Source organism: Schistocerca americana, chromosome 6 (assembly GCF_021461395.2).
Source record: "Schistocerca americana isolate TAMUIC-IGC-003095 chromosome 6, iqSchAmer2.1, whole genome shotgun sequence".
NCBI lineage: Eukaryota > Metazoa > Arthropoda > Insecta > Orthoptera > Acrididae > Schistocerca > Schistocerca americana.
The window spans coordinates 186,295,046-186,308,989 of NC_060124.1; the positions used below are offsets into that span (position 1 = coordinate 186,295,046).

The 13,944-nt window shown below is 38.5% G+C and overlaps 1 protein-coding gene and 3 non-coding genes across 4 annotated transcripts in view; 3 read left to right on the top strand and 1 right to left on the bottom strand.

Annotated features, from left to right (window-relative positions):
• Nucleotides 1-13,944, top strand: part of LOC124619913 — a 264,971-nt gene that overhangs the window by 90,243 nt on the left and 160,784 nt on the right. Inside the window, exon 8 of the mRNA XM_047146549.1 lies at nucleotides 10,204-10,432. Within this exon, the coding sequence (XP_047002505.1) occupies nucleotides 10,204-10,432 (229 nt within the window). The remainder of the gene's footprint in view (nucleotides 1-10,203; nucleotides 10,433-13,944) is intronic.
• Trnat-ugu lies at nucleotides 1,023-1,097 on the bottom strand. Its single transcript has one exon. It is a non-coding gene; the product is annotated as a tRNA-Thr (tRNA).
• On the top strand, nucleotides 1,315-1,389 carry Trnat-ugu. Its single transcript has one exon. It is a non-coding gene; the product is annotated as a tRNA-Thr (tRNA).
• On the top strand, nucleotides 1,756-1,830 carry Trnat-ugu. The gene has a single exon. It is a non-coding gene; the product is annotated as a tRNA-Thr (tRNA).

Consider the following 13,944-nt stretch of genomic DNA (forward strand, 5'->3'; position numbering starts at 1 on the left):
CTAGAGTTAAGTGATTGCATGTGGGTGAGATAAGCTGTAGCAGGGAAAATAAGTTCAGTGATTTAATTCTCAAATGGTAACATAAATTTTGGCACATTATTGTTAACATCAGTCTCTCAGGCCTTGTAATTTTTATTTGAGTTTACTTGGAGATTTTCAATACGGTATTGAGTTTTTTCCATATTTCATGTTTTTAATTATAATAAAACGGTTTTTAAACAACAAATTACAGTTAAGTAAAAAAAGAAACTTATTAGAAAAGTATGAATTTGTGTGAAATTCTTTTTCATATACCCCACTTTTACATTGATGTATAATTTATTTCACATAATAGTAATATAACATTGTGTTCAGTAGTGTCTTGTTCATAAAATTGCATTGTCACCATAAAGAAGTTACAGTTTCATTACACATTCTTTGCACAACTTCTTAGAACATTCAAAGCATTTTGATGTCCCACACTTGATGCACTTGTAATTTGTTTTCCTGCATTTTTATATGGACAATAGTGGCAATTTTTTTTTTTTTAATCATCTCTGGTCCATGTTTCTTTCTGCATCCTGCTGTCAGAAAGTGTCTATTATTATTTTCCTCACTTCTGTTGGTATAGTTGGAATGTGTAGCCTCTGTATCATATGTGTTTTTATTAGATTAGTTGCTAATATCTTCATGAAGTTGAATCTGTTCAGTGTTGGTGTTTGTTCAAAGCCGCGAATGTTATTTCCTTATATACACAGGTAACTGATATCATGAAAAAGAAAGTAGTGGAGGCCATCTCCTGGTTTGCTGATTTGTTGACTAGTTTGCATTATTTTATATCCATTGTGTCAACACCAGATTTGGTGGCATTATGGAAGGAAATAAAGTCAGGTTTAACTATATATCACGGTAGTATCTGTTCCCGAAAGAACAGTTACCGTGGATGACCATGCAGCTTTGCTAGAAATGAAATGATAATTAAATAGACACCCTAGCTGCAAGCAGGCGTTGATACACTTCATTGGGGACATGTTGAAAATGTGTGCCCTGACCGGGACTCGAACCCGGGATCTCCTGCTTACATGGCAGACGCTCTATCCATCTGAGCCACCGCGGGCACAGAGGATAGTGCGTCTGCAGGGACTTATCCCTTGCACGCTCCCCGTGAGATCCACATTCCCAACATGTCCACAACACTACATTCGTAGTGCGCCTAATATGATGGGCAAACATCTATTAGGCGCACTACGAATGTAGTGTTGTGGACATGTTGGGAATGTGGATCTCACGGGGAGCGTGCAAGGGATAAGTCCCTGCAGACGCACTATCCTCTGTGCCCGCAGTGGCTCAGATGGTTAGAGCGTCTGCCATGTAAGCAGGAGATCCCGGGTTCGAGTCCCGGTCGGGGCACACATTTTCAACATGTCCCCAATGAAGTGCATCAATGCCTGCTTGCAGCTAGGGCGTCTGTTTAATTATCATTTCATTTCTAGCAAAGCTGCATGGTCATCCACGGTAACTGTTCTTTCGGGAACAGATGCTACCGTCATATATAGTTAAAAATATGGATTCCCGGCCTTTGACCTTCTTGTGCGAACGCACACGCTATGCCCGAACTCGTACGGGACTTGGTAGATTAATCTGCCATGAGTAATGAGTATGATGGGCAAACATCTATTAGGCGCACTACGAATGTAGTGTTGTGGACATGTTGGGAATGTGGATCTCACGGGGAGCGTGCAAGGGATACGTCCCTGCAGACGCACTATCCTCTGTGCCCGCGGTGGCTCAGATGGATAGAGCGTCTGCCATGTAAGCAGGAGATCCCGGGTTCGAGTCCCGGTCGGGGCACACATTTTCAACATGTCCCCAATGAAGTGTATCAACGCCTGCTTGCAGCTAGGGTGTCTATTTAATTATCATTTCAAAGTCAGATTTTGCTGTTTATCACAGGTGGTACTTTGAGTGGTGCATCGATGACACAAGAACCACAGCTTTATATTTCTTAGGCACAGAAAACAACAGTATTGCATTACTAGTGAAACCATGTATTGAAGAGCCATTTTGTTTAATTTTATCTCTTTTTTAATTCTTTCTTAGAGTTCCTCTGTAGTTGAGTTTCCTCTTTCCCAGTTCAGACACCAGTTCAAGAGATGAGAATCAGTTGTCTGCCATTATGTTGCAATTAGTTCCCAATGTTGGTGTAGCAAGGTGCACTACACATTGTGTTGGTTTGCTCAACTTTTTCTTGATCAGTTAACAATGTCTTTCCATCAGTATCCTCTCCCAAGTATATACAGGGTGTCCCATTTATTTTGACCATACTAAATAACTGTTTGTCCAGAAGCAAATCACAAAATGTTTCAAGCAAATGTTCTTTAGCCATCAGGGGGATATCAATCAGCATGATTGCCTTTGTTATATCTTTGTTTTTTACAAAGATATGAACAGCAATATGACTCTTCAATGGCATCCTGTATTTTTTATTCGGTAATTCATTTCCTCTCCTAAAGAGCTATTCAAAAATGTATCACAGTGTACCATTCACTGAAACACAACGTTATTAATTACATAACACAACATTGACTTTCAGCCCGGGATCACAAACTCGTCCACTTGCTGGAGTTGTCAGAAAACAAGTGAAAACCCAGTAAAAACATATCACAAAATTGACTTTGACTCTCCTGTACCATTGCCCAGGACTAGAACATTCAAAGGTGCTCAAAGTGGTGACCCTGGATACTGATAAACTGGTGCACTCATTGAATGAAAGAATTATTCATTGCTTCCAGTGCTGCCCACTGAAGAGAATTACAAGCAAGCATGATACGTTCCTGCATCTCCTCTGGAGTTGTTGTAATACCGCAATAGACAATGTCTTTAATGCATCCCCAAAGAGAAAAGTCATCTGGTAGGATACCTTTGGTTCAGAACACGATGTGCACACAAGGCATTATGTGCTGGACACCCATCGTGTTGATTCCACATAAGCATTCTGGTTTTTAGCTACACTTCATCCAGAAGAGGAGGAAGAATTCATCTGAGTAAGTTGGCATACGCTGTGCCGTTTAGGCTACCAATGACAAAATAAAGACCATTAATTGTTGTACCAAGCATCCCACACCGGACGTTAACTCTCCATTGACACTGACGTTCCACCTGTCTAAGCCATCGTGGGTTGTTGCTGGACCAGTAATGCATGTTCCTTGTGTTTACCTGTCCTTTGTTTGAGAAGGAACATTCATCAGTAAATAGAACATTGGAGAAGTAGTTTGGGTTGGCAAGGATTTGCTGCTGTACCCACTGACAGAACTGTACACGATTCTGTAAATCATTCCCATGCAATTTTTGATGTAGGTGTGCATGTTAAGGATGGAACCGGTGACGTGTAAGAATACAATGTACACTGGTTTTAGGAATGCCCATCTCGTATTCAGGCTGTTGTGTGCTCACATGTGGATTCATAGCAACGAAAGCAGGAACAGTAACTTCGGCAGCTTTGTCTGTGTGAGTGCTACGATAATTGCGTTATCATGGGTTGAAACTTCCCGTTTCCTGAAGCGTTGCAACAATATGAGAAAACATCCATTGGGAAGGTTGGGTTATTGTCAGGATATCGCTCTCTGTACAGTTCCACTGCCTGCGTAGCATTTCGCCTACCTTCAACAACAACAATAAAAGAAACGTTATGTCGACTGATGCAGTTTGTAGGAAGGGCAACCTTTACTGTATGCCTACTGTACACAAGAATATTTAAAAGGACTAAACTACTGTACTAAATGTACTCATACATAAGAAAACAGTATTGCAATTACTGTTCTGCAAACTTACATTCCCCATAGATGAGTAGCATTTCTGCCTTCTCTTCGTTGGTGTACATTTTACTCACACAACTCTTCAACTGACGATGGCTGATGGAATCATGGGTGTGCATTCTACTTATGTTTACATTTATCCTCTGTCAATGTCAGCACATGGATGTGTTCCATTACCTCGAGTACCTGCACTAAGCGCCGGGAGTGTCAATGTCAATGTTGTGTTATGTAATTAATAACGTTGTGATACATTTTTGAATAGGTCTTTAGGAGAGGAAATGAACTACCAAATAAAAAACACAGGGTGCCATTTAAAAAAGTCATACCACTGTTCATATCTTTGTAAGAAACAAAGCTACAATGAAAGCAATCATGCTGATTGATGTCCCCCTGATGGCTAAAGAACATTTGCTTGAAACATTTTGTGATTTGCATCTGGACAAACAGTTATTTAGGGTTGTCAAGATAAATGGGATACCCTGTATATGATTTAGAAGATATGCATTATGAGCATCAGTAAGACACATGAGCTGTATTCAGCATTTGGCTGGTGTATTTGGCATGAGTATTTGGAACTGACACATGCTTCTGTGTGGAATTAATATTTCATCAACAGAAGCATGTGCTCCAAAATGGTATAGTTTCTGATCTTTTTCTCTTTCTTTTCGAGTGGATGAGTCATCAAATCGCAAACCAATAAGAGGACTTGACTTCTTTTCAAGGACATACTCCTCGAAAATCTTTGCTGCCATTAGTGTCTGTAGAGAACAGTGACTGGATATTCTAGTCCAGATGACAAATGGTATAACAATTTTCTGATTCCTTCTAGGTACCCCTAGATTTGTTTTTGTGCAGCTAACAATTTTTGTAATTATCTCATCATTGAAAACTAAGTGTCATACTTCATCAGGCATAGAATCCTATTCAGACTTCAGGAATTGCCTTTTAGTGCTGTCATTTTTAGTTTTATAACATTACTTTCCCACACTTTCCTGTGATTGTGTAGTCTCTCTGAGCTCCATGTGAAACACTTATTTTTCCCAATAGGAAAACTGTTTTCGTCTTCTGTTGCACCATAATCTGAACTCCCATTGTCATGGCATTCACTATTTTTACTTTCATTTTCATCAATTTCAGACTCTTGTATTATCGGTGGACCATGACAACATATCATTTTCAGGAACAGAGGAGTCATATGAACCATAGTCGTCTCTAAACATCCGCTTGTCATAAATACAACTGGACCATCAGATGACATCGTCATGACACATTTACATTCAGGGTCTCTTTTGACTTTTTCATTGAAACTGAAATAGAAACATCTTTGTGCTGCTTAACAGAGATTGTTTACTAAGAGAGTGAACTATTACTTGTAATATTGTTGAAAGCAACAATGACTTTTTCTAAAATGAGAGATTAGAGGTACACAGAATCTACATACATTAACTGTATAACTGGCCTATGATGCCTTTTTGATAAATTTGTAGTAGTGGGTAGCAACAATTACAAAGCCACATTTTCACATCAGAGACAAATGCTCAGCTTGATGTTTGAGGTTGCAACATAATCAGTGTCAGTTGTCACAGAAAAATAGAGCACCACGATCTGAGAGACCAATACTACCATTTATGGGTGAAGCAGGTACAGTAGTTCATCTTCACCAAGAGTCCAAAAGAGAAACATTTCATCAGTGAACATATTTCATACCAGAGTTCTCGAAGTTAAGGAATGCTTCTTTCTTGCAACCCATGATATAGTGTAGCCTGTAGTCTCTGTAGGTGAAGCAGTTATGCAGAAAGGATGAAGTTGGCTACGGTGGCAAGAAACAGATTTTTCTGGAGACTTTCCAGCTGGTATTTAGCGATGATTGATTCATTGTTGAAAGTGATGGTGATACTCTACCACTGGAAGAGGCTTTGTGAATGACTCGCATAAGCAGGACCATTTCATGAAGAAGAAAGGGAAGAGGAAGAAGAAGAAAATTGGGGGATGCTATTTTGATGGGCAGAAGGGTTACGTGTATATGGATGCTGGTGTACGTAGAAGTCACATAAATGGTAATAAGGAAAATTTCAGGTAGAAGAGTTCTAAAAATGGATTTGAGTCATTGCAGTAAACAGTTGATGTGTTTTATGTGGTACGGTAAATTTGGCATGTTGGGTTGGAGTGACTGGGCATTTGGAGGAAGAACTATTAAATACTAAAATAGTTGTCATTCTGCTCTCTTGTGTTGTGTGGATCAGGTGGGCCAAGGTCAGTGGCAGTTGTTATAAGAGTCAAGCTGTTAAAGATTTTCTGTAGCTCAGTGTGGATGGAAGGATCAGTTTGTGAAAATCTGTTTCCTTATTCCTTGCATAGATATTCCCTATACTCAAGTTCCACAATTTCAGGACCTTTTTTGCTGTGATGATGATGATAGAGTTGTCTGCATTCAGATCAAGCACATCTTATCTCTCTGTCGCTGTCATATGCTGTGCACTGGAGGACATGTCAACTTCTACTTATCGTTTCTTGCTGGATTCACTGGTTTAATCTTCCGTAGAGTGTACATATAAGGAAAAAAATCCATATTAGAGGTAGTATATATTGAACATTTTTCCAGGTTTTCGATTTCATTAAATGATACTAATGAAAAGTTGTTTTCTGGAATGAGTTTCATTCAATACTTAACTTCCAGCTCTCAGAATGCAGAGCATTCCCTACTCAGAAGTTATTAGGATAAAATTCATTCTATCATAAGTATTCACATATCACAACACTTTATTTGCTATTTTTGCTGCATTAGATGGCTATACATGATAATGAGAAGGGTCACACTGCTCCAACACGACACAAAAACGGTTTGGCTCTGGACATGTGCTCTTTATTAACTGTTGTCCACCCAGCCTCCTCTCTATAGTCTGTGTATTTGAGTGGGAAATGCCTAAGCAGTTTTGGCCTTCAAAGATTTCTTGAAGTTATAGTATTATTATTAAACATTAAATAATCAAACATAAACTATAGAAATAATACATTTTCAGGACATCGTACAGATTCTTCTTCTGAATATGTCAATTTACAAATCACAATCTAAAGATCTATGTGTAACAAGAAATTTTACGTTTTAATGCATTTTGCATTTGTTAATATACAGATAACTGTTTTACAAATGTTTTTATTATTATTATTATTATTAGATTGCTTGTGAACTACCTAAAAACTGTGGGCTTGACATACTGACAAACCACTTTTCAGTAAGGTACAGAATTCATCTAGGGACTAAAATGGATCAACAGTAAAAATTCTTTTGGCAGATCTTTTAATTAGCCAGTAGGAAGGGCTGTGAGATTTTTTGGTAGGGCATTGGTTAGTTTCAGCCCAGCATCTAGTGCATGTTTTTCATGCAAAGCTGTTCTGCGGATATTTACATGGTACCGTAATTTTGTCTTTCATTATGCTGGTGTAAGTCACAGTGTAAGTTTGGATTTATTGTCTTCACAAGCAATATAACTTTTATTATATATACACCTATAATTGTGAGCACACCTAATTTTGGCAACAGATTTCGATATGATTCTCTAGGTTTGGCACCACAGATAATTCTGATAACTTCATTCTGTAGTATTAGTAGTGTGCTTCGGTTGGTTCATGTTGTTCTTCTATTCCATGGTTTAAATTTGATGAGAAAAATGAATGAAACTTAGTTTTATGTATATTTGATAGTCATGTACATCACAAATATGCATTCAGACAACTTACAGGCTACGGAATTTGTATGCATGCCCCATTTAAGGTTGTCTTGGATTGTGATTTCCTAGAATTTTGTGTTTTTCCTTTTTTGTGGTATCATTTCTCTGGATAATTTAATAATTTTTCCTTATTTGCTGCGTCATTTCTGTGGATAATTTTGTACAAAATTCTATTTGTTTCCCGGTGTTAAATTTACCTTTCTGTAAATCTGTTGCAAGCATTATTTTTATTTACCAGTATTCACATAGTTTATTTAGATTGCCCTGACTCCAGGCTATCCGCTATTCTCTCAGACATTCTTCTATGATAGAGTGAAGTACTTATGTGTTTACATCACTGGTGATATACAGGGCGTTTCAAAAAGAAAGAGCAGATTTCAAACATTTATTTCTCAAAAACTACAAATGATAGAAACACAATTCAAACGTTTCTTGTCAGAGAAAGGTTCAAAGTTTTTCAATGGTCCGCGCAGAAGTTCCATGCAAATCCGCAGTGGCGCTGGCGTTTGTTTGTAGGAAAATGGCGACGACACCACAGGAACGATCATTTTGTGTGCTGCAATTTGCAAAGTTAGAGTCCATTGTTGGTGTGCAACGTGCATTCCGCCGTCAATTCAACAAACAGCCGCCTCGTCATAAGCAAATTTATGAGTGGCATCACAGATTCGTAGAAGATGGTTGCATCTGCAAGCGAAAAAGCACGGGTCGTCCACGCACATCGGATGAAAATGTCGAGCGTGTCCGTGCAGCTTACGAAAGGAGCCCTAGAAAATCCACGGCACGGGCAAGTCACGAACTAAACATGTCTAAAACAATGGTATGGCGCGTTCTGAGTAACCGTCTGCACATGAAGCCGTACAAACTGCAGTTATTGCAAGCATTGCGTCCTGACGACCACAACAAAAGGTTCGAATTTTCAACTGCAATTCTACAGGACATGGAAGAGGACAATTTTGCCGAACGATTAATTTTTTCAGATGAATCAACGTTTCACATTTCTGGTAAAGTTAATCGGCATAACGTACGAATTTGGGCGAGTGAAACTCCGAGGGACGTTATTCAACATGAAAGAGACTCACCAAAGGTTAACGTCTTTTGTGCAATTTCGGTAAACAAAGTTTATGGACCTTTCTTTTTCATGGAGAAAACTATCACAGGAACCATTTACCTGGACATGTTAGAAAACTGGCTATTTCCTCAACTTCAGGAAGATTCAAATCACTTCATCTTCATGCAAGATGGCGCCCCACCACACTTCTCTGAACCTGTACGACGGTACCTAAATAACACCATTCCAGGACGGTGGATTGGAAGAGCAGGAGCACAAGATCAATGTCATCGTCTGTGGCCTCCCAGGTCACCAGACCTTACTCCCTGCGATTTTTATTTGTGGGGGTACATAAAGGACTGTGTTTATGTCCCACCTATGCCCGCTACTCTTCAAGAGGTACGACATCGAATTGTTGCGGCCGTGAATTCGGTAACTAAAGACCAGTTGCGTCGTGTGTGGCAAGAAATGAGATACCGGTTTGATATTTGTCGTGTAACAAATGGTGCTCATATTGAGGTACAGTTTTGATATTTGTTGTGTAACATTTGGTACTCATATTGAGTGAAGGACCGTTTGAATTGTGTTTCTATCATTTGTAGTTTTTGAGAAATAAATGTTTGAAATCTGCTCTTTCTTTTTGAAACGCCCTGTATATATTTAGGTGGGAAAAGAGCATACTTTGATGGCACAATGTGCACAATCAAAGAGCATGAAATTGGAGAACTGTGATGTTTTGCATGGGGATGCTTCATTATTATCCTGTTTGTGCCTGGAAATATAATTAGTTTTCACTTTTGATGGAACAGTTTTCCAAAGCTAAATTTTAAAGAGGATAATACTCATATTACATTTGTCAGGATCATGTGCATAATGAAACTGAACCCTTGGTAAAATCATCACAGTCCAGAGAGCTTGACTGAGAGAAACAGAAAATTTTGTAAGCAAAGACAATCATTTTTGTCTCTTTGCAAGATTGGGGAAGTAACGTGATTTTTTCTAAATAATTGAAATAATTGGAAGATTAGGAAAATTAATATAGAAGCATGTAAACAAAAGCATCTGAAAGGATTCTGAATAAGAATAGTGCTATCCACCCTTTTGGCACAAGAACACTATTTGTGTACATGAATGGAATAAGGTAGGAGGTGAAAATTGTGTTTTTATGGAGCTGTACACATAGATTAGTCTAAAAGTATCCCATTAGATGTGAAGCTGCCATTAAAGATTGCAGATACAGGTGAGTTGTTCAGTTAAGAAAGAAGATGACATACAGTTACTCTATTAATAAATTTTCTCAAGATAATGAAGAAAGCTTAAAAACCTCATTCAAATGGTTGTTTGGAAAGAAAGTATTGAATATACTGTATGCAGGTGTGAGATACATAGTTTAAAAGAGTTAGTCTGTGATTTGCATGGTGAATATTGTAAGGCCATAATCTTACAGAATATTTTATGGTTGCTATGTATGTTTCCTTGGGAAAATGTAAGATAAATGTAGGCCTACAATATTTAATTTCAAAAACTACAGAAATTTATTTATTCCAAGCTAAATACCCACATTATTCTTATTTGCAATGCACTTACCCTGGATTGTATTCTTCGTTTTCTGTTAAAAGTATCTGTTTTTCAGGGATGTATATGTGGTGGAAATGGATGCTGGTCCAAGAAACAATGGAAGAGATGAACGTGCAGATCGAGCTTCGCTGCCAGTAGTCCTAGTACATCTTCATGAAGGTGGAGATAGTGGAGATACACTGCTAACTGAATTACACAATCTGACTTTGGTACTGAAAAGCAGCCAGCCTGTTCGATGGAGATTTGGTCACACACCTCGTAACACTGGAAAAATTGTTATTGTGGTCAGTATTTGCATTTGTGTGTTTGAAAATTCTGCAATTAATGCAATATGGTTTAGTCCATTGTTATCAATTTTTATGTTAATAATATGCATGATAATTCATTATTATAAGAGTCTCTCCAGTTATCTGCGACGTATTTGAGAATTGGGAATTGGTATGCATTATACTTATTGCAAATTTCTGTACATTGAATTCTGTTTTTCTTCAGGGAGGTTACTTAAAAGGAAGACAGAGAGAGAGAGAGAGAGAGAGAGAGAGAAAACAGGCAAAGATAAAAAATAAGAGAAAATTTATGTCTTTGAAATCTGCTATCACCTGAATGCAAGTTGAAATATGCTCACTATTTTATATACTTGAATTTAGCATATTTCGTGACAGTACTCACTTTTCTGTGAAATGTTTGTTGTTGTTGTGGTCTTGAGTCCTGAGACTGGTTTGATGCAGCTCTCCATGCTACTCTATCCTGTGCAAGCTTCTTCATCTCCCAGTACCTACTGCAGCGTACATCCTCCTGAATCTGCTTAGTGTACTTATCTCTTGGTCTCCCTCTACGATTTTTACCCTCCACGATGCCCTCCAGTACTAAATTGGTGATCCCTTGATGCCTCAGAACATGTCCTACCAACTGATCCCTTCTTCTAGTCAAATTGGGTCACAAACTCCTCTTCTCCCCAGTTCTATTCAATACCTCCTCATTAGTTATGTGATCTACCCATCTAATCTTCAGCATTCTTCTGTAGCACCACATTTCAAAAGCTTCTATTCTCTTCTTGCCTAAACTATTTATCGTCCACGTTTCACTTCCATACATGGCTACACTCCGTACAAATACTTTCAGAAACGACTTCCTGACACTTAAATCAATACTCGATGTTAACAAATTTCTCTTGTTCTTCTCATATATGTTTATAAGATGATATTTGACTTTTCTGTGTTGGCTTCAGTCGTCTAGTGAAAGTATGATTCCACAATCAGGGTGTATACGACCCGGGAAATCCGGGAATTTTTTCATCCGGGAGAAAACTGGGAAAAACTCGGGAATTTTTTAGAATTCCGGTAATTTTTCATTGTTTCAGTTTTAAGTTAAATTTTTGTAAGTTTGACTGGTAAGAACCAATACTCTAACAAAGAATATTACTGTATCTCGCCACTGCAGCAATAAAACACGAACGAGAGAAAACAAAATCAAAAATAAAACTTGAGTTGCAATGGAAATGCACCATATACAAGAACAAAACACAGCGCTCATTCAAGCGTCTGCCAACAGCAAAATTTGTTAAAGGCTTTACGAAGACTGTAATGTTTCATAACAACAAATTGCCTCCGATGAATGTGTCATCACAATTGTTTACATTTGATTCATTTAAGCGGTTGCGAGAGAGCTTAGGTGCAAGTGCAGTTGAGTCGCGTATGATTAGTTCCTTCTCCTGCTTCTGGCTATGGAAGTGTGGTAGTTAGCTGTATAAGCAATTGCAGCAAGCAGCCAGATGCTATCCGGAAAAATCTTACTGATGCGTCTAAGCTGCCAGATTCACGTATGCGCAACAGGCCCGGAACTAGGGGGCGGAGGCAAACTGGGCTATCTGCCCCAGGTGGCAGTTTCAGGGGGGAGGGGTGCCAAATTCATATTATTGAGGAAAAAGACCTTGCTTCACAAAGCGCCTGGCATCCAGCGCACGTTGGTCTATCGATTACTTATGATTTTGAATGCATCCCTGTTGGTTTTTGAACATTTTTCATCAAATTCTGAGTTGATTTCTGAATGCGTGCATAGTGTAAGACACTTGATGTATCTGCCAGGGGAATCCCCGTTGCATCTAGAAAAAAAATTTCCTGTAGACAAAAGGGGACGGGTCTATACGAGCTGAGCGAATAAAGTCGAAAGGGTGAACGACAGTCGCTGTTTATGTGGTTGACTGGGTTTACAAATGATGAGCGTTGTTATAATTACTAGCGAATTCCATTAATTGAGACTCCCAGAGCAGAAATAAATGACTAACAGGAATAACAGGCAACAAAGATTACGTATTATCTTCTCCGTGTATCCAAGAAAATGAATTTTTGACAGAATTTTTGGCCAGATCGCTACACCACTAAGGGCCAGTTATACAGTCCCCGGCTAGCAGCCACTAAAGTTCTATTCTGGGAGTATCGCGGAAAACGCGTTGTACGAACACATAATAACGCCTAACCGGAGAATGAATGTGGGATAACAAAATGGTGATTGTGGCAGGGTTAGTGAAGTTAATCAGAGAATAAATTTTGACACTGGTAGGAATAGTTAGAGAATTAGTGATGACAAGTTTGTTTGTTAGAACGAGGAAGGAGAAGAAACAGGGACTCACACAAATTACGGAAGCATATGACGATTTGAATTTATATAAAAATTTCGTACTACTACTTTTCGATCTCATGCTTCAGAAGCTAGAGAGCATGAATGAAATGTGAAACTATTTCCTAACATAAGACTTTTTGCTTGTAGTAAGCCTAATAAGCATTTGATATTGGTACGTCGTGAATTATATTCTGTAGTGTTATAAAAATAATTTGTGCCAAAACAGTCTCATTTATTTGATGTATTAGGCAGGCCTGTTTCATTTTATCTAGCACACAGTGACAAAATACATGTAATCATATCGAGAAACCACACCAGTCTTGGTACTATTTGTATTAACAACAGCTTTTCTAGTATTAGACGACGACATTTCGTTTTTTCATGTAACAAAACATTGACGAACTTTGATCAGGTAATAGATTCTTTCCCAAAAATGAAATTATGCCATATAAAGCTGTGGCAAGATTAGAGAGAAAAAAGCTAGGACTTATGGATTGAAGAAATGTGTACTGTCTTGCTTGTCTCTTGTCTTTACTCGTTTTATGTATCCTATATTTAATTTTATGTCACACAAAACAGCAAGTTGTTAGCTAATAGGCAGTAAAGACCCCAAGTTTTCTGAAGAGTTCTTGTTCTGGAATTTTTTTTAAAGAGGGGCAGGATGTCAAACCGGCCAACTGGGAGCAGGAGAAGCACCACAGGACATTTTAACTTCCACTGGCCTGAATATAGTTTGATGACACCCGTTACAAAGTATTACATGTTTGAATGCCACAGAGCAAAATACAGAGACGTGCAATGGAAGAATGCTGTGTGAAGAGGCGTGGCACTGCACTTCGGCACACTTAAGACCAAATAATATGTCTTACATTCCCTCGAACATATATGTTTTATGTATCAGACTCTTCAGAAAGGCGTGCGCTACAAAATGAAGATATTTTTGAAAAACGATTTTTTAAATTTTTGACGTCCTACCCCAGATGCTCGAGGGCGGGGGAGTGCCACTATTTGATACAGCCCCGGTTCAGAAATATCATAGATCCGAACATGATGCACAGAGCAGTCTGAGTTGTAGTGGGGAGGTCGTAGTCTCCACGTGACCCATGTTTACGTTAAGTGATTTTGCTGTTTCTTCTTCTTTTATTCCTCTCACGTCAAATGAAAACAAAACGGATTT